This window comes from Panulirus ornatus, chromosome 6 (genome assembly GCF_036320965.1).
Source record: "Panulirus ornatus isolate Po-2019 chromosome 6, ASM3632096v1, whole genome shotgun sequence".
NCBI lineage: Eukaryota > Metazoa > Arthropoda > Malacostraca > Decapoda > Palinuridae > Panulirus > Panulirus ornatus.
Genome location: NC_092229.1, coordinates 15,274,227 through 15,299,197, shown reverse-complemented (window position 1 = coordinate 15,299,197; position 24,971 = coordinate 15,274,227). Strand labels below are relative to the sequence as shown.

At 48.0% G+C, this 24,971-nt stretch overlaps 1 protein-coding gene across 1 annotated transcript; it reads right to left on the bottom strand.

The window, feature by feature from the left end:
* Window positions 1–246: 246 nt before the first annotated feature.
* LOC139748891 (uncharacterized) lies at window positions 247–23,908 on the bottom strand. The gene is made up of 14 exons (XM_071662254.1): window positions 23,334–23,908; window positions 20,339–20,565; window positions 18,566–18,664; window positions 15,069–15,203; window positions 12,550–12,704; window positions 12,323–12,434; window positions 9,135–9,301; window positions 7,342–7,476; window positions 6,341–6,443; window positions 4,756–4,924; window positions 3,851–3,959; window positions 3,020–3,106; window positions 2,495–2,669; window positions 247–1,556 (listed from the first exon to the last, which is right to left on the bottom strand). The coding sequence occupies exons 2-14, from the start codon at window positions 20,505–20,507 to the stop codon at window positions 247–249; spliced, it is 2,925 nt and encodes a 974-aa protein (XP_071518355.1). The 5' UTR covers window positions 20,508–20,565; window positions 23,334–23,908.
* Between the last annotated feature and the right edge of the window lie 1,063 nt (window positions 23,909–24,971).

Sequence of the window (24,971 nt, the reverse complement as noted above, 5' to 3'; positions counted from 1 at the left end):
ACGTGAATACCACGTACATGCCAGAGTCATTACGTGAATACCCCGTACATGCCAGAGTTATTACGTGAATACCACGTACATGCCAGAGTCATTACGTGAATACCCCGTACATGCCAGAGTCATTACGTGAATACCACGTACATGCCAGAGTCATTACGTGAATACCCCGTACATGCCAGAGTCATTACGTGAATATCACGTACATGCCAGAGTCATTACGTGAATACCACGTACATGCCAGAGTCATTACGGCTGGTGTGGGACCGGAGTGTGGAGGGACGCCTGGTGTGGGGCCGGAGTGTGGAGGGACGCCTGGTGTGGGGCCGGAGTGTGGAGGGACGCCTGGTGTGGGGCCGGAGTGTGGAGGGACGCCTGGTGTGGGACCGGAGTGTGGAGGGACGCCTGGTGTGGGGCCGGAGTGTGGAGGGACGCCTGGTGTGGGGCCGGAGTGTGGAGGGACGCCTGGTGTGGGGCCGGAGTGTGGAGGGACGCCTGGTGTGGGCCGGAGTGTGGAGGGACGCCTGGTGTGGGGCCGGAGTGTGGAGGGACGCCTGGTGTGGGCCGGAGTGTGGAGGGACGCCTGGTGTGGGCCGGAGTGTGGAGGGACGCCTGGTGTGGTGCCGGAGTGTGGAGGGACGCCTGGTGTGGGGCCGGAGTGTGGAGGGACGCCTGGTGTGGGGCCGGAGTGTGGAGGGACGCCTGGTGTGGGGCCGGAGTGTGGAGGGACGCCTGGTGTGGGGCCGGAGTGTGGAGGGACGCCTGGTGTGGGGCCGGAGTGTGGAGGGACGCCTGGTGTGGGACCGGAGTGTGGAGGGACGCCTGGTGTGGGGCCGGAGTGTGGAGGGACGCCTGGTGTGGGACCGGAGTGTGGAGGGACGCCTGGTGTGGGACCGGAGTGTGGAGGGACGCCTGGTGTGGGACCGGAGTGTGGAGGGACGCCTGGTGTGGTGCCGGAGTGTGGAGGGACGCCTGGTGTGGTGCCGGAGTGTGGAGGGACGCCTGGTGTGGGCCGGAGTGTGGAGGGACGCCTGGTGTGGGCCGGAGTGTGGAGGGACGCCTGGTGTGGGCCGGAGTGTGGAGGGACGCCTGGTGTGGGCCGGAGTGTGGAGGGACGCCTGGTGTGGGGCCGGAGTGTGGAGGGACGCCTGGTGTGGGCCGGAGTGTGGAGGGACGCCTGGTGTGGGCCGGAGTGTGGAGGGACGCCTGGTGTGGTGCCGGAGTGTGGAGGGACGCCTGGTGTGGTGCCGGAGTGTGGAGGGACGCCTGGTGTGGTGCCGGAGTGTGGAGGGACGCCTGGTGTGGGACCGGAGTGTGGAGGGACGCCTGGTGTGGGGCCGGAGTGTGGAGGGACGCCTGGTGTGGGGCCGGAGAGTGGGAGGAGAGAGCTGGACAGTTGGACGTTAGGTAGCGGCAGGAGAGTGACGGGCGGGCTACCTTGACTCTGGTGATCCTCAGCACGGACACCTGGCCGAACTGGGCCAGCTGCTTCTGCCACTGCTCGTTGAACCAGGACGAGGTCATCAGGGGCGTCGTTACCACCTCAGGCCATGCCGACACTGTGGAGGTCAACCTGGGTCAGTCGTAAACACACACACACACACACACACACACACACACACGTGTTCTAGCAACCATTGTTACCAACACAACAAAATTGTCTGGGCTACATAGAAATGGTTTTTGAAGATTCCAGAAAAAAAAAAAGATACGCTGATGTTAGATACTTAGAACTCTGGGATGATTAGGAAAGAAATTGGACATAAAATGATACAAATACGAGAAAACCATTAATTCTTTGAGACAGATTAGTGTTAAGCATCAGGGGCCGTATGCAGAAAAATTCTTAGATTTCTGCTTATTGTTATGCTTAGCTGAGCAAGTGACTTAAGTGCCACACAGAAAAGGACTAAGCACGATGCTTAGCAAAACTTTAGCATAAGATTTAAGAAGTATGAAATTCAGTTTGGGTCAAAATATTTGTCCTCTGCTATGCAAATACTTAAGCGTAGGGCAGCTTTCAGAAACATGCTTAGCAGAATTCTTAAAGTTAAGTAAAATTCTTTGGGGTTAAGCATACTTAAGCATTCTAAGAAGTTTTCTGCATACGGCCCCAGCTATGTATCGAAACGTGTGGCCGTTAAAGGCCCCGTGTGTATAGCATTACCACCCTTCCCTTCCTCTCCTTTTCCCCTCCCTCACCACGACCCACGTCAGCCAACTAGCCCTCACCCGAGTGCTAACGACAGTGAAGTCCAGCTGAGGCAGAGTCATGTAGCGTCCATGTATCCTTGTATTGAGAGACCCTGTCCCCTGTGGTCACCAGGTTCTGCCAGCACTCAGGCACCACTGACGCTCGCTGTCCCGTAATGACTCCTGCATGTCCTCAGACCCTGAACCTCCTCCATCCACCCAAACACTGACTCCTGACTCGTAGCTCCCCCGCTACCTATAACCTTTGACTGATCGTCCACACGACCAGTTGCCGCCACCTTACCGTCCAGCCGAAATTTGAGGTGTTCCCTCCAGTTGGCCGAGTAACAGTCGTAGGTGTCGAAGTCGCCCCCGTCGCTGTAGATGTCGAACCTCGAGTCCCACTCTAAATTGAAGTCGTACAGCTGGTACACGTAGGCAGAACCCTTAGGGATGTGGCCTAGGCTGGTCTCCATGTCCTGTCAGAAGGTGAGGAAGTGTAAGTTGATCGTCCTTACAAGATTTTGCCGCGCTATCTGGTGACGACTGACTTTTAAAAGACCAAGCCGAGGACTTTGTTCTCCTGACTGTAGGGTATTTTCAGCTTTCAAAAGTTTCACTGAAGATGTTGACCCCCAGGAAGAAACATGAAAGGCGAATACTTTATGTAAAGCTGTTTTTTACGACTCTGGTACATGATATATAGATAGAAATGTAAGAACAAAATACGGTCACATTGCCATAATACTGACCATCAAACTAACCAGGTCAGTAAATAGAAATATTGGTAGGGTCATGACCTGACGGCTGGCGGGGACACACGACTTACATGCAAGGCGGTGACACGTAGGCCGATGGGGACCTGACGCTCCAGGTAGAGATGCTCTCCCAGGTCGGTCACCACTGATACGTTCTTCTGTGGATCGACAACACTTGCAGTTAATTCCTGCGCATCCACCATGAAACATCTCTAGAAAACCCTGCTGTCTGGGAGGGATATATATATATATATATATATATATATATATATATATATATATATATATATATATATATATATATATATATATATTGAGGAGGAGCAGTGTGGTTTCAGAAGTGGTAGAGGATGTGTGGATCAAGTGTTTGCTTTGAAGAATGTGAGAAATATTTAGAAAAACAGATGGATTTGCATGTGGCATTTGTGGATCTTGTGAAGGCATATTATAGGGTTGATAGCGATGCTTTGTGGAAGGTCTTAAAAGTACATGGTGTAGGAGGTAAGCCGCTAGAAGCAGTGAAAAGTTTTTATTAAGGATGTAAGGCATGTGTACGAGTAGGAAGAGAGGAGAGTGACTGGTTCCCAGTGAAGGTCGGTCTACGGCAGGGGTGTGTGATGTCTCCATGGTTGTTTAATTTGTTTATGGATGGGATGTATGGGCCAAGCCTCACCCTACTTTGTTAAGCTTTTATGTTTGTCAAGCGAAATAGCAAAGACAGCATACGTACAAACTGTAATAATACCTTTGTATCTAAAATGAATACTGTGGGAGGGAGCGATTCCTTATGATTCGCAGGGTAGCATTCTTTCTCTCCTGTTCCCGGAAATAATGATAATAATGATTAATGATACTTGAAATAACTAAAGATAATAGTAATGATAATGAGCGAGGTTACTGACGCCAGCGAAGGTCCATTGCCAGAGCGTGTGTGTGTCGCCATCCACAGCGTCGGGAGGCCAGTCTGTCCGCACCGCACGCCACTCCTGCCCCTCCACGTACCGCACCACTCTGGAAGGAAAATCGTAAACACCTTGAACATTACAGAGTGGCCCTGGAGCACGACGGTACGATCCTTGAACATGATCATGCGTTCCATGAGCACGACGGTACGATCCTTGAACATGACTGCACGTTCCTTGAGCACGACGTTGCGATTCTTGAACATGACGATACGATCCTCAAGTATGATGGCCTGGCTTTTGACCTGACCCTTAGATTAGCCCATTAATACCCGAGAATCGTACCATCGTGTTCTAGGATCATACCGTCATTCTCAAAGGATTTTAGCCTTGCAGATGATTTAACACTAATTACTCTCGTAATTACTTGCTCTCCTGCACCACTTTATATTGTGGACTCAACGACTTAGTGATATTTGTATGTTTCTATTTTAAAATGTTAAAACAGGGAATCGTAATTATGTGCACACTTTAATTGGTCCAACTTGTGCTAGGCTGGGTTGGGTTAGGCTGTTTTGTGCTAGGCTGGGTTGGGTTAGGCTGCTCTGTTAGATTGGCTGATTGAACAATCACAAATCCAATTTAACTAACCTGATCTACCAGTATCACCAACTCTAAACCTCTACCTCTGTTGCCATTACACCAGCATATGATTACTAAAACCTCCGACATCAATTCAACTCCAACAGCACCACACCCATCATAAACAACACCGCACACCACAACTATTAACCCATCCACCAGCCGTCATCACCATACGACTGCTACTCTTATCACATTACCTAAGTCTCCATGGCTGACACCGCTGTCATTACAACCATTGTTACCATCACTACCAGACGTACGCTGGGCCGTAGTAGGTGTAGTTGACGACATCAGTGCCGAAGAATGCGTTGGGGTTGTCGGCCCAAAGGTGGCCGATACCAGTGATGTCGGACCAATCGGTGTGGGTGTTGTTGATGACGGTCACCTTGCACTTGCCCAGGCTCTCCTGGGGGAAAGTGAAGGCCACCTCTGGGGAAGGTGCAGAGTGCGAGGGTTAGTTGGTAAAGACATGGTAGGTCACACTTGGGGGAGATATTATGATCTGTTCTAAAGCACTTTAATACCTTTGTTTCTTGGATAGTTTTGATGGGTCACAAGATCAGACTTGAGGGGAGACAGGGAGACGGGAGTCAGTCTTTAGGGAAGGCAGGGAGACAAGGTCACTCTTGGTGGTAGGCAAGGGGACGATGTCTGCCTTGGGAGGCTAGTAAGAGAGACTAAGGGGACGGGGTCTTTTACGAGAGGCGGGGAACAGGGGTTGCTAAGGGAAGCAGGAGAACAAGACTTAGAGAGACAGGCAGGAGCTAGTGAGAGATACTGGGGAACTGGAGCTAGTGAGAAAGGAAGGGACACATGTTATTATGAGACCAGTTTACTGGGCTTGAGACAAATCATAACAAATAACAGAAAAATTAGGCATGAATACATTTTTATCATTAGCTGAACACACACACACACACACACACACACACATATATATATATATATATATATATATATATATATATATATATATATATATATATATACAAACCTCCAACAGCCAAGATCGAACCCGGGACCCCTGTGCGACAGGCTTACCAGTAACGCTCCCGCCTGTTGCACAGGAGTTCCAGGTTTGATCCTGGCTGTTGGAGGTTTGTATGTTCTATGAATGTGCGCGTTCATATATATATATATATATATATATATATATATATATATATATATATATATATATATATGGTTGCTAACGACAGAGGACCTTGAAAACGTTTTTGCAAGTCGGACTTTACCTCCTCTGGGAAAGTTTCTACAAATATCATGATTTTACTCTCAAAGTGTGTGATGTTATCATTGTGTTATCTATGTAGTACATTTGGTTAAACCGAGGTACTTTCATTGTTACTTCAGCTGTTGTATTGATGATAGTATAGTTACTTCAGCTGTTGTATTGGTGATAGTATAGTTACTTCAGCTGTTGTATTGGTGATAGTATAGTTACTTCAGCTGTAGTATTAGTAATAGTTTAGTACTTTAGCTGTTGTATTGGTGATAGTTACTTCAGCTGTTGTGGTGATGGTATAGTTAGATTAGCTGTTGTAGTGATTATGGTGTGGTTACGTCATATTTAGATTAGCTGTGGTAGTGATGACGGTGTGGATATGCCATATGTTGTAGTGGTATGCTATAGTTACGTCAGTTGTAGTAATAATGGTATTGTTACGTCAGCAGCTGTAGTAATGATTAGCATATGCATACCAGCTGTTGTAGTGATGTTGGTATAGTTACGTTAGTTGTTTTTGTGATGGTGGGCATGCATTTCTATCGTGATGTTCTTTGTAAGCTTACAACTGTGGTATAACATCATATTATCCCCAAGATGACAGATGGAAGTGCTCGTACTGTCAATGAAGTCGAAGATCTCGGTGGTGGGGACGGCGTCCCGGCCCTTCATCATGACGTCGTGGTCAATCCTATATAGCTGCTTCTCGAAGTCGTACCAGCCCTGCCACCCGATATGAGGCATAGAAGCGTGGCGGGGCATTACAGGTAAGGTCAGTGCCAGATGGTGAAGAACAGGACCGACAGGGATCGGTAGTGTGCCAGTCAGACGGAGGGAGACAGTTGCGAGAAACACCAGGTTAATGTCGGCCTCCCATGTTAGAACATTTAAATATCTGGATATTCTCTTATGTAAGAATACGCTCATATTCAAGATCTCATGTACATCTTAGATGTGCATCTCACACATAATCACACCTTAAAGCATACTCGCATATCAAAGCATACTCAAAGTATACTCATCTCTGACAACACTCATTTAAAAAAAGAACACTCATTTTGGAGCATTTAGACATTTAAGAACATGCTTTCATTTTAGAGCATTTAGACATTTAAGAACATGCTTTCATTTTAGAGCATGTAGACATTTAAGAACATGCTTTCATTTTAGAGCATTTAGACATTTAAGAACATGCTTACATGCAAGAAGAAAGTACTCAATAACATACCTACAAAGAAAAAACATAAGGCGTCCTACTATTACTACATTAGAAACACTTAAACCTACAATAAGAACAAACACACGTCTTTTGAGTTACATAAGGTCGCACTCACGTCTAAGGACTACTTTACAAGAGGCAGACATTAGCTAAGTACAACTATACAAGAGAAATGTTCAGTCCAACCGAGTAAAAAACCTAACGTCAGCTCAGTACAACCATGTAAAAGCCTAACGCCACCCCAGTACAACCATATACGCGCCTAATTCGGCTAATGACAGCCACTTAACAAACCTAATTCAGCTAACAACGACCGTTTAAGAACAAAGCTTTCACTTTCACCTTTTAAGTACCTACGAAGATGCCACATAAGATGCTAGGGTTATCTTAGTCCATACTCACGTCAGCCCAAGTGATGGTGTTCGCCATGGTCTCTCGCGCCTCCATACTGAAGGTGAACATGTAGTCCTTCATAAAGTCTGGGAATGGATGGCCCGGTTCAGGGATGAGACCCGAGCAGTAGATGTCCTGTGAGATCTGCACCATCACCCCAACATTACCAAGCCCATAACACAGAGAAAATGGTGGTTAGGTGTTATCTCGCGAAGCAAAGCCAGATTGTAACACAGAGAAAAATCTTATATTATGTCGTCTAGGGACAAGACGGTCAAGTTAGCACAAAGAAAAATTCAAGGGACACCTTCCTCTCCTGCTTAGAAAATGAAATACCAGAAACACTTATTCGCCTGAACGACTTGATTCAGCCAGTGATAAAAAAGAATAAGAATTCCAAGACAGCAGCAGGCAAGACTTGGGAAGTTAGAGGGGAGCTCTGGTGAGAGAGATGATGTATCGTACCTCACACAGACCAACAGCCTTACTGTGCTGCACTTAAGCCTAAAAAGTAAGGCCAACAGCCTTTAGGATTAGATTTAGCTCGATTATTAAACTAACAAAAATGTAATAACAGTTATAAGTTATTGTGATAGTTATTACATGATCTACTGGCGATATTGGTGTTTCTCTGAAACGAGACATCAGCCACTGGATAACACTGGTGTCCGTTGCACCCGCATGAATGCAAAACATCACGGACGGTACACTTTTAAGATAAGGTACATTTTGCAAGCATATTGGAATGAAGAAACCTAGTGATGCTGGCAGACTATCAGCCTAACTGGAATTACATGAACCTAGGCACTTAATGCATGTATCTAAATTAGCTAGTATAAGCATTTTTCCGTTTCCCCGACAGTAGACAAGTCTGTGTTTTAGATTCAAACCATATCAAACGTTACGTAATTTGTCATACACTTTATTCTCTCGAGTTACGTGTCCTAAATTAGATTTGGCACTACTGGTACCGTTTCTGAGGTGTCGACTGATTCATTATGGAGTTATTACATCTGAAACGAATTTTTGATAATTTTTTTTGTGGAATATTCTTCAGTTTCTTTTTCGCGTCTATAGGGTTAACTGTATCATGTCAATTGTAAACATCAGAATCGCAATCATTTTGACTTTGTTGTACAATTTCAGCATATATTTCCTGAGAGAGGGAGTAGCAAATGTATGATTAGCGTCAAAAATCACGACAGTCGATCTATCACTTATAAACTCTAAACAATTCTTTTAAGTCAGGAAAGGAATTCATTTGGAATGAAGCAGCTCATCACATTTTGCGCTAAACACACATCCACCTAGGTGCTGATTACGTTACAGTTACAGTCGGGCCGACCTGTGCCAATAATGGCACACCCGAGAAAGGGCTATCATTGATGTTTTTGATGTTTGAGATTAAACCTCCCTACAATTCAGGAGGTGCGGGCCCTATGCTCTAAGGCGGCCCGCCGGTGGTGAGGGACCTAAGCATTGGGCCTTGTTAACCCACCCGGCCCACAAGAGAGCCAGGCTCCCTCTGGCTATCATTGACAAGAGCCATACAAACCTCAGTCTTGGCAAATCTTTACACACACACACACACACACACACACACACACACACACACACGGTGTAAATGATAGGATATTTGCGCCACCATTTGCTTGAGCTTAGTGGAAGCTATATGATCACATGGACTTGGAGCAATTGGGACATTTGGGATAGTTAAACTGACCAGGTGAAAGAAAGTATATGAATATATATCTCAGAAAGGAGCATCATGTCTAAGCAAATAAAAGGACTCGTCTCCGTACCAGTAAAGCGGAGTAATCGACAACTTCCGGCCTGTAGTACATGACGTTGTGGACCTTCTCCTCGACGAACAAGATAGACCCGTCGTCCTTAGAATATTGCACCTCCACCTCCCACCCGAGGGGCGGCAACGTCTGGTACTGCTGGACAGGCACCTGCCACCCGGGGACTGACAGCAGAGAGACGTGTAAGATTTTATGTATACAGGAAACACAAGGAGCAAACCTGTAACAAAAGACGTGTTACCCTGCCAAGAGATTACGTATATCTTGAAAATTTTGATGATCTTTATTTACTCCTGTCTAGTTAGTGTTAAGTTACAGAATGGTAATAATCATTTAATTCCTTTCTAAACGTCTATTGTTTTGGTTAGTTATGTCGTTACCTGACGCCTACCCAAGCAATCAAAAAGCACGTAAGCATTTTTCCCTCTACTCAGTGCATCATTGTCCCTCCTTTCCAAGTCCCTGTGGATATTGATGACGGCATTCATATCCATAATGGAATCTTGAAGACCTTGAAAACTTGTATTAAGTCAGGCCGGAGCCACACATACTTGGAGAGTCATGTCAGTTCCTTATCTTTTCTTGTATGATTTGATCCTTAATCCGAGGAGCAATTTTGCTACGCTCCTCTGCGTCACCAGGTCTTAGTTCTTTGATAATTTTTTTTTTCTCTCTCTCTCTTACTAGCGGTTTATAGGTGGTCACAATTTTCTCTGAACTATATAATGTACAAAAGTCTGTATTTCTTTTATTTAAACGTTGGAGGCTCCAGTCACGGACAAAAGTTCACTTCAAGCCTGGGCCTTGATTGAAGTATAAAGGAGTTGATGAAAAGGAAAGAGAAGAAACGTGGAAAAGTATTTACGGATTTTGGAGGAAGTGAAAAACGATGGCTTAAAAAGTGCCAGGTCGAAGTAATTGGGGAAGACGTAAGGAGGTAGAGAGTTCCAAAAGCTTCGAGATACCGGGGAAGAAACAGTTAACAAAATAGCCCACCCGTTAGTTGTCATCGGCCACACAGTAATCGTGTGACGCAGCATCTTCCCCAGTTTTGCGTGGTGTAGCTAGTGGTGGAGGCAAACAAGCAGCCAGCTCTCGGGAGCAAAAACCAAAATAATACCTACAGGAAAGGGAAAGTGAACCTACATTGCGGCGTAGGGTAAGCTGGTCAAGTTTGGAATTCAGCCCGGGAGAGTTGATAAATCGGACCGTTTTCGACTCGACTTTGGCAAGTAAGGATGCAGAGCTAGAACCATCCTAGATGTGACGTCGGTGCTCCATACATGGACGAGTCATTCATTTGTATAAACGAAACAACTGTTCGAAAGAAAACAATTTTCCGCATCTAAACAGGAGTCCCAGTTTCTTAGAGGAAGAATTAGCTATTTCCGTAATGTGGGATTTACAAGCCAAAAAAAAAAAAAAAAAAAAAAAAGAGGAGCTTAGATATGGGACCCCTGATACCACACCCTATCAAAAGCTTGATTCATCAGGGCTGGTGACCAAATATTGGTAACAGGAAAGAATAGCACCATTGGACCTCACCTTACGGAAGCCACTCTGGTGATTAGAGAGAAGACAGTGACATTCAAGAGGTCTGAGGATATGGGAGTTGAGAAGGGATTCAAAGGCTCTGGAAATGGTAGATGTCGAACTCACACGACGACAGTTAGAGGGGGTTAGAACAGTCACCCTTTCTTGGGGTTGTGATGTACCAGTTCATGCTTCCAAGAAGGAAAAGTTCTGGTTTTCAAAATGAAACTGAACAGCCGAGCAAGCACAGGTGCAAATTCGGAGGTACACTCCTTCAGTACACGGGGATGGATGCCATCAGGTCTGTTAGCTCTCTTTGCGTCCAGAGAGAGAGAGAGAAGCGTTTCTTGGACAGTTCGAATAAAGACTACGAGGAGGGGCATAGGATTAGTAAGAGGAGCATCAGGGGGTGAAGGAATGTTAGTCATCAAATGTAGAGTTAGAGGAGAAAATAGAACCAAAGAGAGTTGCTCTGTCTACGGGAGAGAGAGCTATAGTGCCGTCTACGAGAGAGAGAGCTATAGTACCGTCTTCGGGAGAGAGAGCTATAGTACCGTCTTCGGGAGAGAGAGCTATAGTACCGTCAGAATTGAAAAGTGAAGGAAAGATAAAGCGACAGAAGTTGTAAACGATGCCCTTAGCTAAAGACAATCAGCTTGCCTATTTATTCATCCGTTAACTAACTATTACAAGTTTGCAGAAACCAATTTCAGCCATAGTTTGTGAGACGATTTTCTTGAAGGAGGGGGAAATTAATGGGGGTTCACAACCCCTTCCATCCCTTACGAGGGGATGGGAGCAGCACATGCCCCTAAAGCGAGCTGAGGATACAGTAATGAGTAGTATCTGGATGATGATTAAGATGTTGCTCCTGAACTTTGAGCTGCTGCTGATAAATCTGTAAGCGATGCTCAAAACGTGACAGAGACCTGGAATCTATTGGTAAATTAACTGGATTACCAGCTATTTCTATGGGCAGGCAAGACATACATGAAGATCAAAGCCGAAATGAGTTATGTCAGAATCTATGGAAAGCAGCAAGTGGCCCAAATTTCGGATGTTGAATTCTGTTTTGAGCTTCGAGGCAACAGAATCGTTCTTGGAGACGCTTCTGCCTGTGGCACCAACTATGGCGGTACGGAGCCTGACAACACTCACACGAAGGTGATACCAACCATCACCAGCTCCTGCTCTGTGCTGTTACTGTGACAAAGTTGACCTGTTTTCCACGGCTGCCAGATGCAGGACTACGACAAGTGGTGAGCTGCGCCGTGGCTACACGCCATCTCGCATCTTTCTGTTGTATTTCCTTCCGCGAAACATTTCCTTCCGATGCCCCTACCTCGATATGTTCTCGTCATTGCCATATGTGAACTGTGTAAGCTTTAGGGACATGACTAATTATCTAATTTATAATACTGGTTTTTCTGTGAAAAGAAAACTTTGCCCAGTTCTTGCAGGTATGCAAAGTGGTCATATTTCAACAAGGAAAAAAAAAATCGTCTACTAATTTGGCAAGTGTAGTCAGGTGAGTGATACAGACAAATGTGAACCTCCAGTTTCTATTGACCCATTGGTTACTTCGTGTATTTTCACCGTAGAGACTTTTGGCTAAAGTTAATTTAAGAAATGATAAAACAGTAGAGACTGACCGTTCCAGAAGGTGGCCATGGTGACGAGCTCTGTACCAGCGTCTTGCTCGAACTGCTTGAGTCCACACCAGTCCCAGCGGCTGCACAATATCCCCCGGCAATCGAAGCGTCCCTGGACGACCATGGGCAGAAGAGATCAATCAGGGCAGGGCAAGTGGTGGTGGGGGATGTGTCGGGTTATGATGCTCACAAGACTGGTGTAGTGGCAGAGGCTGGGGGGTACTGACCTTGTAGCGGATCTCGGCTTCTTCAGGAAGACCCATGAGCACCCCCGGGGCGACTATCTGCTCGGTGGAGAGGTTCTTGCCGGTACCCCAGATGGCAGGGAACAGGATCAAGGCTTCTTCCAGCCCCCGCACCACGCACTTCTTCTCTTGGACTCCTGGGGAGAGGCCGGTGTAAGGCAGGCAAACATAGAACGACACTATGGGTGCACAGAACACTGTGGGGCACACTGGACATTCAGGTAGGAGACCCCTCCCCCCAGACTCAGGGGGGAACACGCAACACTCGGCACAACACTTGTGACCCTGGAAGACCTGCCATCCCCTGGGGGATGCAGTATATTCACCCGGGCTCGTGGTAACGCGCCTGTGTTAAAGGAAGACATACTGCAGCCCAGGGTCAGCCATATGTCCTCAGTGGGCCACGTCCTACTCAAGGTGGACGTGTTACACAAGGCGGGTACGTGTCACACTCAAGAATAGGTGTCACACCAGGGAGACGTGCCATAGCCTATGCTGCATACCACACTCGGAGGGATGTGCTACACTCGGGGAGGCATGCCTCACCCAGGGAGACACGACTCTCCAAAAGAGGGATGCCACACCCTGAGAGACTTGTCACACTCGTGGAGACATGACTTGCTATCGGAGACATGCCCCGCTCAGAGAGCAATGTCTCTCGAAGGGAGACACTCCTCACCCAGTTGGGCATGACCCTCCTATTTGTGCTTCTCAAGCCGAGACGTACTTCCATCAGGGAGAACTATGTCACTCAGGGTGACATGACCCATGCAGGATGACATGCCCAGCAGAGCATACCACACTAAGGTGAACATGCTACACTCAGGGGTACATGCTACACTCAGGGTCACATGCTACACTCAGGGGTACATGCTACACTCGGGGATACATGCTACACTCAGGGGTACATGCTACACTCAGGGTCACATGCTACACTCAGGGGTACATGCTACACTCAGGGGTACTTGCTACACTCAGGGGTATATCTTACACTCAGGGATACATTTTACACCCAGGGGTACATCCTACACTCAGGGTTGGTGCTACACCTGCTCCACACTATTGTTGCCACACTCGTAATAAACTGACACCTTTCGCAGTAACACAAACTGAAGAAGAAAGACATTAAAATGTACACGAACTTTGTATAATTCTGACGTCACATTGTCCTGGTCATTAATGAAACAGGTCCCGCCTCGTGACCCTCGTAGGTGACCTGTCGTTCCTGGAAGACAGGGAGTTGTACCAAGGCATGGACGACCTCAGGTGCGAGATCTCCAAGACATGTGACGGACGTCGGCATCCTGGGAGAGGCTGTGAGCAGGGACCTCCACAGGCTTTACTCAAGACGACATCAGACACAGGAGGAAGTGCTGGAAGGCTGCAGTCTACACACACACACACACACACACACACACACACACACTCTCTCTCTCTCTCTCTCTCTCTCTCTCTCTCTCTCTCTCTCTTAGAGCTGACACTGAGCTAACCAATTTACGTGCCATTTTGGCTACACAGAGATAAAGCCATCACAAGCCAGTCCCCCTCCCTTGCTCCCTGCGGGTCCAGCAGAACATTTGTGAACCAGATACCACAGCGGGCGACCTGATGCAGGACCCGAGCCTCGAGAGCTGCCTGCGGCTTCTGCCACTGCTGCATCAGAACCCCCTGTCGCACAGACCCAGCAAGTGACTACTGGCACTGGTCGCTGGAGGGGAGGGAACCTGCCTCTCACAACTCCGCTCACCAGACCCAGGAAGTAGCTCCTGTCGCTAGACACTGGAGGGGAGGAACCTGCCTCTCACAACTCTGCTCACCAGACCCAGGAAGTAGCTCTTATCGCTAGACACTGGAGGGGAGGGAACCTGCCTCTCACAACTTTGCTCACCAGACCCAGGAAGTAGCTCTTATCGCTAGACACTGGAGGGGAGGGAACCTGCCTCTCACAACTCTGCTCAACAGACCCAGGAAGTAGCTCCTGTCGCTAGACACTGGAGGGGAGGAACCTGACCCTCACAACGCTCACCAGACGCAGGAAGAAGCTCCTGTCGCTAGACACTGGAGGGGAGGGAACCTGCCGCTCACAACTCTGCACACCAGACCCAGGAAGTAGCTCCTGTCGCTAGACACTGGAGGGGAGGAACCTGACCCTCACAACGCTCACCAGACCCAGGAAGTAGCTCCTGTCGCTAGACACTGGAGGGGAGGAACCTGACCCTCACAACGCTCACCAGACCCAGGAAGTAGCTCCTGTCGCTAGACACTGGAGGGGAGGAAACCTGCCGCTCACAACTCTGCTCACCAGACCCAGGAAGTAGCTCCTGTCGCTAGACACTGGAGGGGAGGAACCTGACCCTCACAACTCCGCTCACCAGACCCAGGAAGTAGCTCTTATCGCTAGACACTGGAGGGGAGGAACCTGCTACTCACAACTCCGCTCACCAGACCCAGGAAGTAGCTCTTATCGCTAGACGCAGGAGGGGAGGGAACCTGCTACTCACCAGTCTTGGAGACGACGACCTCCACCATCTGCTTGGTGTTCCAGTTGAGGAGGTACCTGACGAGGAAGTACTTGGAGTACACTTGGATGGACACCAGTTTGGCGGTGGCGTCGTACACGTACTCTGCGTAGTCCACTGTGCAGGGAGACAGGAGAGTCAGACGCTGTCTTACCAACTCTACTGATGAAGTTATCAGGCGTCTACGGGGGTGAGTGGTGTCGACCACATGATCCTCATGTAGAGTTCATGACGACGACAAGTTAATGTGTACAAGTAGAGTCAGGCAGGTCTCCAGCTGACTGAAGCAGCGGTCGTCCAAACAGTCGTGAAGTGTTTTTAAGTAGAATCAGGCAATGTTCTCTGGCAGAGTCTGGTGTGGTTCTCTAATAGTGTCAGGCAGTGTTCTCTAACAGTGTCAGGCAGTGTTCTCTAGTAAAGTCAAACAGTGTTCTCTAACAGTGTCAGGCAGTGTTTTCTAATAAAGTCAGGCAGTGTTCTCTGGTTAAGTCAGGTAGTGTTCTCTAACAGTGTCAGGCAGTGTTCTCTAATAAAGTCAGGCAGTGTTCTCTAACAGTGTCAGGCAGCGTTCTGTAATAAAGTCATGCAGTGTTCTCTAGCAGTGTCAGGCTGTGTTCTCTGGTAAAGTCAGGCAGTGTTCTCTAACAGTGTCAGGCAGTGTTCTCTAGTAAAGTCAGGCAATGTTCTCTAACAGTGTCAGGCAGTGTTCTCTAACAGTGTCAGGCAGTGTTCTCTAATAAAGTCAGGCATTGTTCTCTAACAGCGTCAGACAGTGTTCTCTAACAGTGTGCCCTCAGGTCAGGGATGTCTGGTGATGGTGACGTCAGAGTGGATCCAGTATACACAACTGCTGCTTCGTTTTTATCACAAGAGCAGGAGTTCGCTACTGATAGGCTCCGCAAGGGCAAGTGCACCAGATGTTGCTGGCGTTGTGAAAGCGAAAGTTGCTGAAGAGATAAGACCTCAGTGCTTCGGTGCAGAGGGGTGCGTGGGAGCAAGGAGGGAAAGAGAAGACAGAGGGAAAGGTGAGGTACTCTTGATAAGAGATAAAATTTCATGTAATAGTGAAGGATAAACCCATTCAGACGATACATAATGGCTAGGGTAAGTGTAGGGAAGAAGTTCACGTTGGTATTAATGTTATATGAATCTGCGAAGACTTTTCAACGATGCGCAACAGACACACAATGACAGTGACGTAGGATCAATCACGGTGATGCAGAGAGTTGTAAAACGCGCACTTATCAGACATGGTGAAGCGCTGGTGATGATGGCGGGTCTCGGTTACAGAGAGACAGATCAGGGGAGCTTGGATCATCATGGTGGCAGAGGGGTCATACAGACACAGGTATATAGAGTGTATGCTGGAAATCGTCCCACACCAGCAGGTCAGTGAACACACTAGGATCTGAGGACCTGGTTCACCTTCTAGTTCCCACACAGACTAGTATGGATAGTGAAGATAACATACACCATACACTACTTGGTAACAAAGTGATCACAGAATACTTAGATTTCTCTCTGTGGTAAATGAGGATGTTGAAAAAGCAGAGACGACACAAGACTTAAGAGAGGAGATGTAGTCGTGGAAATTACTCAGAACTCGACGGTTTCCACCGTAACATCAGTTGAGATATGGAGTTCAGTAGCCAAGAAATATGTTCAAAAGTCCTCGATCCTCGAGATTTGCTGTGGAGAATTTCTAGGCGACGCTCCAGTCAGCCAGCGTTTGTAAAGTGTAAGACATGTGTACACCAGGATAACATAAGGAGGAATAAAGAAACTTTTGAGAGAATATTGTGGACAAGACGAGAGCAAATGCAAGACTTTTTCGCAAATTCTTCAGCAGTTAATCAGACTCGAGGGATGCCGAAGGAGGAGGATGAGAGGGTATGTCAGGATCTGAATGACAAAATCAAGTGCTTTTTTTTTTCCCAGTGAGATGGAACGGGTGAGGAAGTATTAGAAAACGCTGAGATCTCTTCTAGAAAGAGTTAACATAATGCTGTAGGGTTTTGATGCTAATAAGGCTCGTATTCCTGGGGAAGGATCACTATAGGAGCTGAAGACTTGTAAAAATACGCTCGACAAACATCTTAGAATACGGTTCTGGATGTCGCTAGGTAAAGGCAAGGTGCCAATGGAACTAAAAAGGGTCGGCCGCCATACTTGCTTATAGGAAAGGAGACAGGGAAGAGACACTGAGCTACAGAACAACCTCCCTACGGGTGTGCTCTGCAAGGCACTGGATAATATATTCAGAAAGCAAATTGATGACTTTCTGTAGAGGAGAAATTACTTAAATGAGAGACAATATGATTTCACGGAAAGGAAGTTATATGTAATGACCTCTTAGATTTCTACGAGAGAGTGAACTCTGTTTTGGACGAAAGATAAGCTTGAGTGGATTGTTTGTATCTGCTGCCAGAAAGCATTTGAAGTGTACCACATAACAGAACGATTAAGAAGTTATATCACCAGGCAAGAATAAGAAAGAGACTCCCTCTATGGACAAAAGATTATTTTAGTGGGATAGAACAAAGGAGGCATGTCAGAGGTGCTTTTCGAAATCGACTGAGGTCACCAGTGGAATGCCACAGGGTCCTGTTCTGGGACCGTTACTCTTCTTGATCTGTGTAAATGACTTGCTTAAAGTATGGACTCCTGCCTGAATATTTTTGCAGATGATGCTGAAGTCATGAGGGAAGTGAAAAAGCAAGAAGGATTGCATCAGCTTACAAGGGGACCTAAACAGACTCCAAAGTTGGTATGATGCAAGGTTGGTAAAGTTTAACCTCAGCAGATGTAATGAGGATGAGTCACGTTAAAAGAAGACCTTGGTATGAATATTATCTAGCATGAAATAATCTGCTGGTATGTGTGTGTGCTGGGGAAACATAGGAGTCGACATTGCCTCTGACTTGTCTCCAAAGTCCGACTGCAGGAAAATGGCTAAGGATATACACCTGTCTCTTGGCAGACCTTACGTAGAATGACATTAAAGTTCATAGATGAAGAAATATACAAGTTATTGTTTACACCCTACATAGGGACAAAACTAGAATATGTTTCTTATTGTTTGCCACCCCATCTAAAGAGGCACAAAGAGCTGATAGAGTGTCCACAGGAGGGAAACATAGATGGTGTCACAATTAAGAGTTGAATCACAAGAAAATGATATTTCCTCGAAAGATTGTGGGGTTAGAACAATCAGAAGACATAATGTGAAATTAATCAAGAAACTTGTCAAGTGATGTAAAGTAATACTTTTATGAAATAGTTGTAGTGGATGAATGTAAGAAAATGGACTGAGGACATGGTTAACGAAAACGGCAAACAGAAAATATTAAAAAGTCGAGATTGTTCAAGTCATGGGGTCCCATGAGTTACGTGGAGATGGGTAGTTACACACACACACACACACACACACACAGAGTGGGGGTGCAGGGGTGAGGGGTGCGTGCAGGAGGAGGACTTACAGAGCTTGTACTGGTGACCGCTGGCGTTGGTGACGAGTTGAACCATCTCGACCTTAGCTGTGTACTGCTGGGCCACTACAGGCGCGGGTGGCGGCTCGGCTGCAACGTACAAGACGACTGTAATGACGAGGGAAGTTGAGAGTGGGTGATGGCGAAATACAGGGGTTACCTGATGGCGAGATACAGGGGCTACATGATGGCGAGATACAGGGGCTATGTAGCCCTGTAGAATGTTATGTCTCCCCCCCTCCCCGCGGATGATACAAGAGGGGGAAGGAGGTTGCTCCCCCCACACACCTCCACCTGGACCACTGTGGGCCACAGGTGGAGCACAACACCAGACCACAGTGGATGGTAGGCTGAGCCACGACAGTCGAGACGACACTACAGTGAACATGAAGGACACGTTACAGTTCTTGTAGCATCTGCAGCTTGGCTTGTTACACGGTAGTACTACAGTAGTATTATAAGCCCAGTACTACAGCAGTACTATAAGCCTAGTACTACAAGAGTGCTACAAGTCCAGTACTACACCAGTGCTACAAGTCCAGTACTACACCAGCACTATAAGCCCAGTACTACACCAGTACTACATGCCTAATACTACACCAGTACTACAAGCCCAGTATTACAAGCCCTCTGCTACACCAACACTACAACACTGTGTGTTCTAGGATGGCCGGAGGGCATTCATGGCTGGTCCAGCTGTTGGGAACAGATAAAATTGATCTATCGGGAAAGAATTAGAGGGTAAGTCTGGACGACCGAAAATGAATGAAAGAAAAAGGTGAACCATGGGTCCACGTGGGCACAGGTGACCAGCAGCGTTCCGCAGGGCTAGGTGATGAGGGGTCACTATTATACTTAATCTGTATCAATAATTTACTTAAATTACTTAAATCACACCTGAAGACCCTGGTGAAGGAAGACGTCAAACTCAGGAGAGTAACACGTGATGTTTACGTTCGCTACAACTTCCCCAGAGACACTGACACCTTCAAGCACTCTGGTCAGGCTTACGAACTGGTGCTGGAGTAGGATCAAACTGAGTGCGCGCCAGGAGGAGGAAGATGACTGACTTGGCCATAACCATGTTGGACACAGATAACAGGAACGTACGTATGTCTATAGCGCGAAGTGAGGGAGTTAGGTGATGGCACCTAGCCCCGGGCCGCCGTCATCACCAGAACACTGCGTTAGCATGTTTGTGAAGCGGTAAAGTGTCTCTTGGTTAGTTTGAAGACTGACTTGGTAATGATATGGACGAAGAAATGTGGAGACAAAGATTTGATGTCATACATTAAGTCCAGATTAGAGTACGGGTCCCATAGTTGCTGATCCATGTGGGAGGAGGAGGAGGAGGAGGTAGAGCTGCCAGACGAAGGTCTGGAGGAAAGCAATAAAAAGTTTGTTTGAATCGAGGGAGGCGAGTCGCAAGTGACGTCATCAGCCATATGTCCACCACAGGGTGACAACCCTCATGTTCCTGTATCAGTCTGACAATTTTGACGTTGACCATTTCGTTGACGTTGACCATCTCGTTGACGTCGACCATCTCGTTGACATTAGCGAGGAAAGATCAACGAGAGGCGATGGCCACACAGTAAGAAACGCTTCTGGGGGAAAACAAAATATCAAGATGTCCGTCTGTAGCGGCGTGATGGATACTGGGAACACACACACACACACACACACACACACACACACACACACACACACACACCACACGGTAAACGAGGAGCCTAAGCTTAGGCAGGATGTGTCATGACTTACGTTGGTCTGGGAGCTTGTTGCAGTATTGTTGCTCCTTGGTTGTGCTGGTGCCACCCAACCCTGTCTCGTCTGCCACCAGTCTGCCGGTGTCACCCGCCTCTGCCGTCCCTGCCACCACCAGCGACAGCACCACCGTCAGCCATGACATTCTCCCTGCCAGGTGCATCATGATGTTCGCCAAGCTGCTCTTGCTGGGGTACACACACACGAGCGCGCGCGCGCTGATCCTAGAAGAAAGTATCTGACATTAGACATGACACCTTATGACATGTGTTACTGGGTGTCGTGGATCACTGAGGAGCATGTGTGAGGCTAAACTCACAGCAGATTACACAGATCAAGTGTGTGGGATGTCTTAACACTCAAGGGATGCGAGGTCCGAGAGAGGGCTACAGAAACATAGGCAAGACGACGAGTATATTGATGTGTGCAGGAGTGGAGAGCCTCCAGGACAGTTGGTACTGCTGTTGGTGCAGGAGCGGGATAAGAGATGAAGCAGGAGTCCTGTGATGCTGCCGTGCACCTGTGTCGTTGCTTGGTTTCACTGTACTACTGCAGGAGGAAGGTGGTGTTGGTGAGGGCCTCGTGATGCTGCTGTAAAGAGGAAGAGGCGATGTCAAGTTCCTAAGGTCTTGCTGAAGGAAAAAGGGAGTCTTTCCCAAAGACCCGTGGTTGTGCTACAGGAAAAAGGAGTCGTTCTCAAAGACCCATGTTTGTGCTGCAGGAGGAAGGTGTTACCAAAGACCCGTGTTTGTGCTGCAGGAGGGAGGAGGCGTTACCAAAGACCCATGGTTGTGCTGCAGGAGGGAGGAGGCGTTACCAAAGACCCATGGTTGTGCTGCAAGAGGAAGGTGTTACCAAAGACCCATGGTTGTGCTGCAGGAGGGAGGAGGCGTTACCAAAGACCCATGGTTGTGCTGCAAGAGGAAGGTGTTACCAAAGACCCATGGTTGTGCTGCAGGAGGGAGGAGGCGTTACCAAAGACCCGTGGTTGTGCTGCAGGAGGGAAGAGGCGTCGCCAAGTTCCTGTGATGCTTCTGCTGTAAGAAGAGGCGTTGCTCAGGTCCCGTGATAGTGGTGCCACGGGTGATTGCTGCTGCTGCTACTGCTGCAGGAGGAACGAGGCCTGGCCGAGGTCACATGACTCGACGTATATTCAGACGCTGTAGGCGACGAGACGTCCATAACTGACTGAATGAACGACGAAAAGGCGGCGGTGCAGGTCCTTAAGCCCCGCTGAACACTGCCCGTCGACCAGTCAGGTGACTGTGGATGAAGAAGTCGGCCGCTGTAACATGACGTCTGACAGCGGATTGGAAAGGCTGAGGTTCACGTGCAGGTCACCAGGTTCTCTCACGACAAGTTGTATATATCAGTCTGGCTTCTCTCTGGGAAGCCCACGTCTGGCTGCGACCACCGAGATGGGCTGTGGAGCGACGTGTGGAGTGTGGCGCTCCCAGCAGCAACAAGACGGTATGTCTACTCCACAGTGTTGGGCGCCCCTGCTGTGTGACAACCAGCTGGGTAGAGCCGGGAGCCCTGTTGTGCACTGGCGATTCCCACAGGGTGCCTGTCTATGTGCACTTGAGGCATCCCCCTGGTTGCAGGGTTGGGGGTCGAGTCAAAACAAAGACATCTTATTCCTGCATAGAAATCCCCATCTGTTTTGTCTCCTCGTGTTGGAGACAGTGTTAGATGCCTTTCCCATTCCAACGTTACATAGACCATCCACCCACCCATCTCTTTTCGTAAGCCAGTGATCGCTCCATTGTAGACGTATGTAAGATGCGTTATGCATGACCTGTCTCATGTGAAGCTATGTTGCCTCCCCCCTTCAGTAGCACTGTCCAGAGGGAGTCTTCGTCTATTACCTTCCTAATTATCAGTATCACACAGACCCTGGTTGTCAGGGATACTAGCCTTGAACTTCGAAACGTTTTACTTATAGAATTTGTGACAAAGAAAATAGAAATCATTCCTTCGGTAGATTCAAATTAAGGCAGCGTAAGACATACTCCATAGTTGCCTTTACTTCATGGAAATAACGAGTGACATCCTGCAAGGTCTTGTCTCGGGTCCGCTGCCGTTCCTGGCCTGTGTAAATGAGTTGCTGAGATTAGTGCACAGATATGTTCGCTGATCTCATGAGAGCGACAGCTTACAAAAACACCTAAACCAGGCTTCAGATTTGGTCAAATACCTTATTCATGATGTTCATTTCAGCCAAATGCAAAACGATGAAGATAGGACGATGAAATGTAGTCAGGTTATTAGTTTTATTCTATAAGGATTAAATTACAGGAATCTGCACACGAATGGGATTTATGAGTTGACATAACACCCAGCCTCCTATCAGACAAGTACCTTAGAGAGTTATAATGAAAGTAAACTACACGCTGATCACTGTCAACATTGTGTCTAGTATGTGAGAGGTGTTCAGAAAATATCTACTGCCTATATCACTAATTCGGCAAACCGTCTGAAGGAGACGCAGACGTTGTAGAAGTCTAACAAACAGGAAACAATATCAAAAAGGCTGAGGGGAAAACAAGCCACCTGGAAATGACTGCAGCCATTTACCCACATTGGAAGGAGGAAGAAGAAAAGGACATGATACGACATTCAAGCTCCTCTCTTGGTTTGGTTACGTCATTGTCGAGAAGTTCTGTGAAGCAGGGAAGAATGGATCACCCTGAGGACATGACAGGATGCCAAGCAAGACGAGAGGCACAGCAGAGATGATGGAAGACGTCAACATCAGGAGACCAACAGGGGGAACGTAGCAGACTAACCTGAAGACTCATTACTGCCGCAGCCGGACGAACGGAAAAGTTAGAGAAATGATGTGACAGAAAAGAAGTTATGAGATGGGGAGCTGTATGTACACACACACACACACACACACACACACACACACACACACACACACACACATCAAGGACCCCCATCAATAGAGAGGTCTGAAGATTGACCACACGGGGGGGAAATGTCTTACCAGAGAGCGAGGCTCTTGTTGGCCACACAGCTGACCTCACACCACGACCAGCAGCCTGGCTGCTGCTACTGAGGTACAGTGGCCGGAGTCTGAGGTACAGTAGGTACAGTGGCCGGAGTCTGAGGTACAGTAGGTGCAGTAGCCGGAGTCTGAGGTACAGTAGGTGCAGTAGCCGGAGTCTGAGGTACAGTAGGTGCAGTAGCCGGAGTCTGAGGAACAGTAGGTGCAGTAGCCGGAGTCTGAGGTACAGTAGGTGCAGTAGCCGGAGTCTGAGGAACAGTAGGTGCAGTAGCCGGAGTCTGAGGTATACTTAACACTGCCAGAGACTGGAAGACAAGGTCAGGTCTCGCCCGGAGTCACTGGATGCACCACCAACCTTCACTGTGTTGTGAGATTTATTCCAGAAGTTTGATACAAAGATGAATATTTCCTCCGTCTTTTGTGAGCACTAACATCCGGGGTCAGTCTGGTGCCCGAGTGGTGAAGGCAGGAGGGGAGGGCCGTCTTCTGGTGAGCACCACACGACCTCTCGCCTGGCGGACCTGTGTCCTCTGGTCGGCTCGTGATGGTGGAGCTCCTGGCCGCCACGCTCCGCCAGGCGCGTTTATCACTATCGCTATCGCTATCTGCATGTCCGCCCTGCGCTTCCCCCCCCCCCCCACTCCCGGCAGCGAGCGCCACGGGAAGGGTCAGCTGTCGCCTCGCATCCCTCGCCTGTATAACCCAGTGTGACGATGGTTGGTACCAGGATCGTCTGTCCTCCCACCTCACCCTCGCGTGGAGAGTGTTGCCGAGGAGGGAGAGAAGATCTGACGTGCATGACTTCCCTCGTTCTGTGTGACTCCTTGCATAATCATATGACTCGTCCCGCATGTTTAATGATGGGGAGGGAGGGATTATCTCCCCTCCCAAGCTTGTGGTGCGGGGGGGAGGGAGGTATATCAGTTGCCGCCCACACCATTGTCTTCCTCACATATTGCCCGGGAGATGTGCTCCTTCGTAGCATTGTTGCTGCAGATCCTGAGGGTAATTATCTACCTTCTGACATCCTACCCTCACCCACACCTGCGTCTGGGAGTCCTTTTTTCCACGTTGGAGACTCCACTCACGGATCTAAGTCCACATCAAGGCTGGGCTGTAATTGAAATGTAAAGAGGTTGATGAAAGGGATAAAGGAGAGACAAGGGAAAGTATTTACGAATTTTGGAGAAAGTGAAAAACACCTCTTTTAAAACGTGCCAGGTCATAATTATAGGGAAAGACGTTAGAGGGTAGAGTATTTCAAAGGTTCGAGGTGTAGCGAAAGAAACAGGTATCAGAACAGCCCACCTTTGAGTTGCCAACTACCACACGGTAATCGTGTGACGCAGCAACTTGCGTGGTCTAGCTAGTGGTGGGGGCACACAGGCAGCCAGGTCTAGGGAGCAAAAACCAAAGTAATACCTGTAGAAGAGGGAAAGTGAACCAACATTGCGGCGTAGGGCAAGAGGGTCAAGTTTTGAAGTTAGCATGAAAGAGTTTTCGACTCTGTTATGTCATGTAAGGATGCAGAGCTAGGACCATCCCAGATGTGAGAATAGCACTTCATATAAGGACGGATCAGTCCTTTGTATAAATGAGCCAACTGTCTGGAAAAGT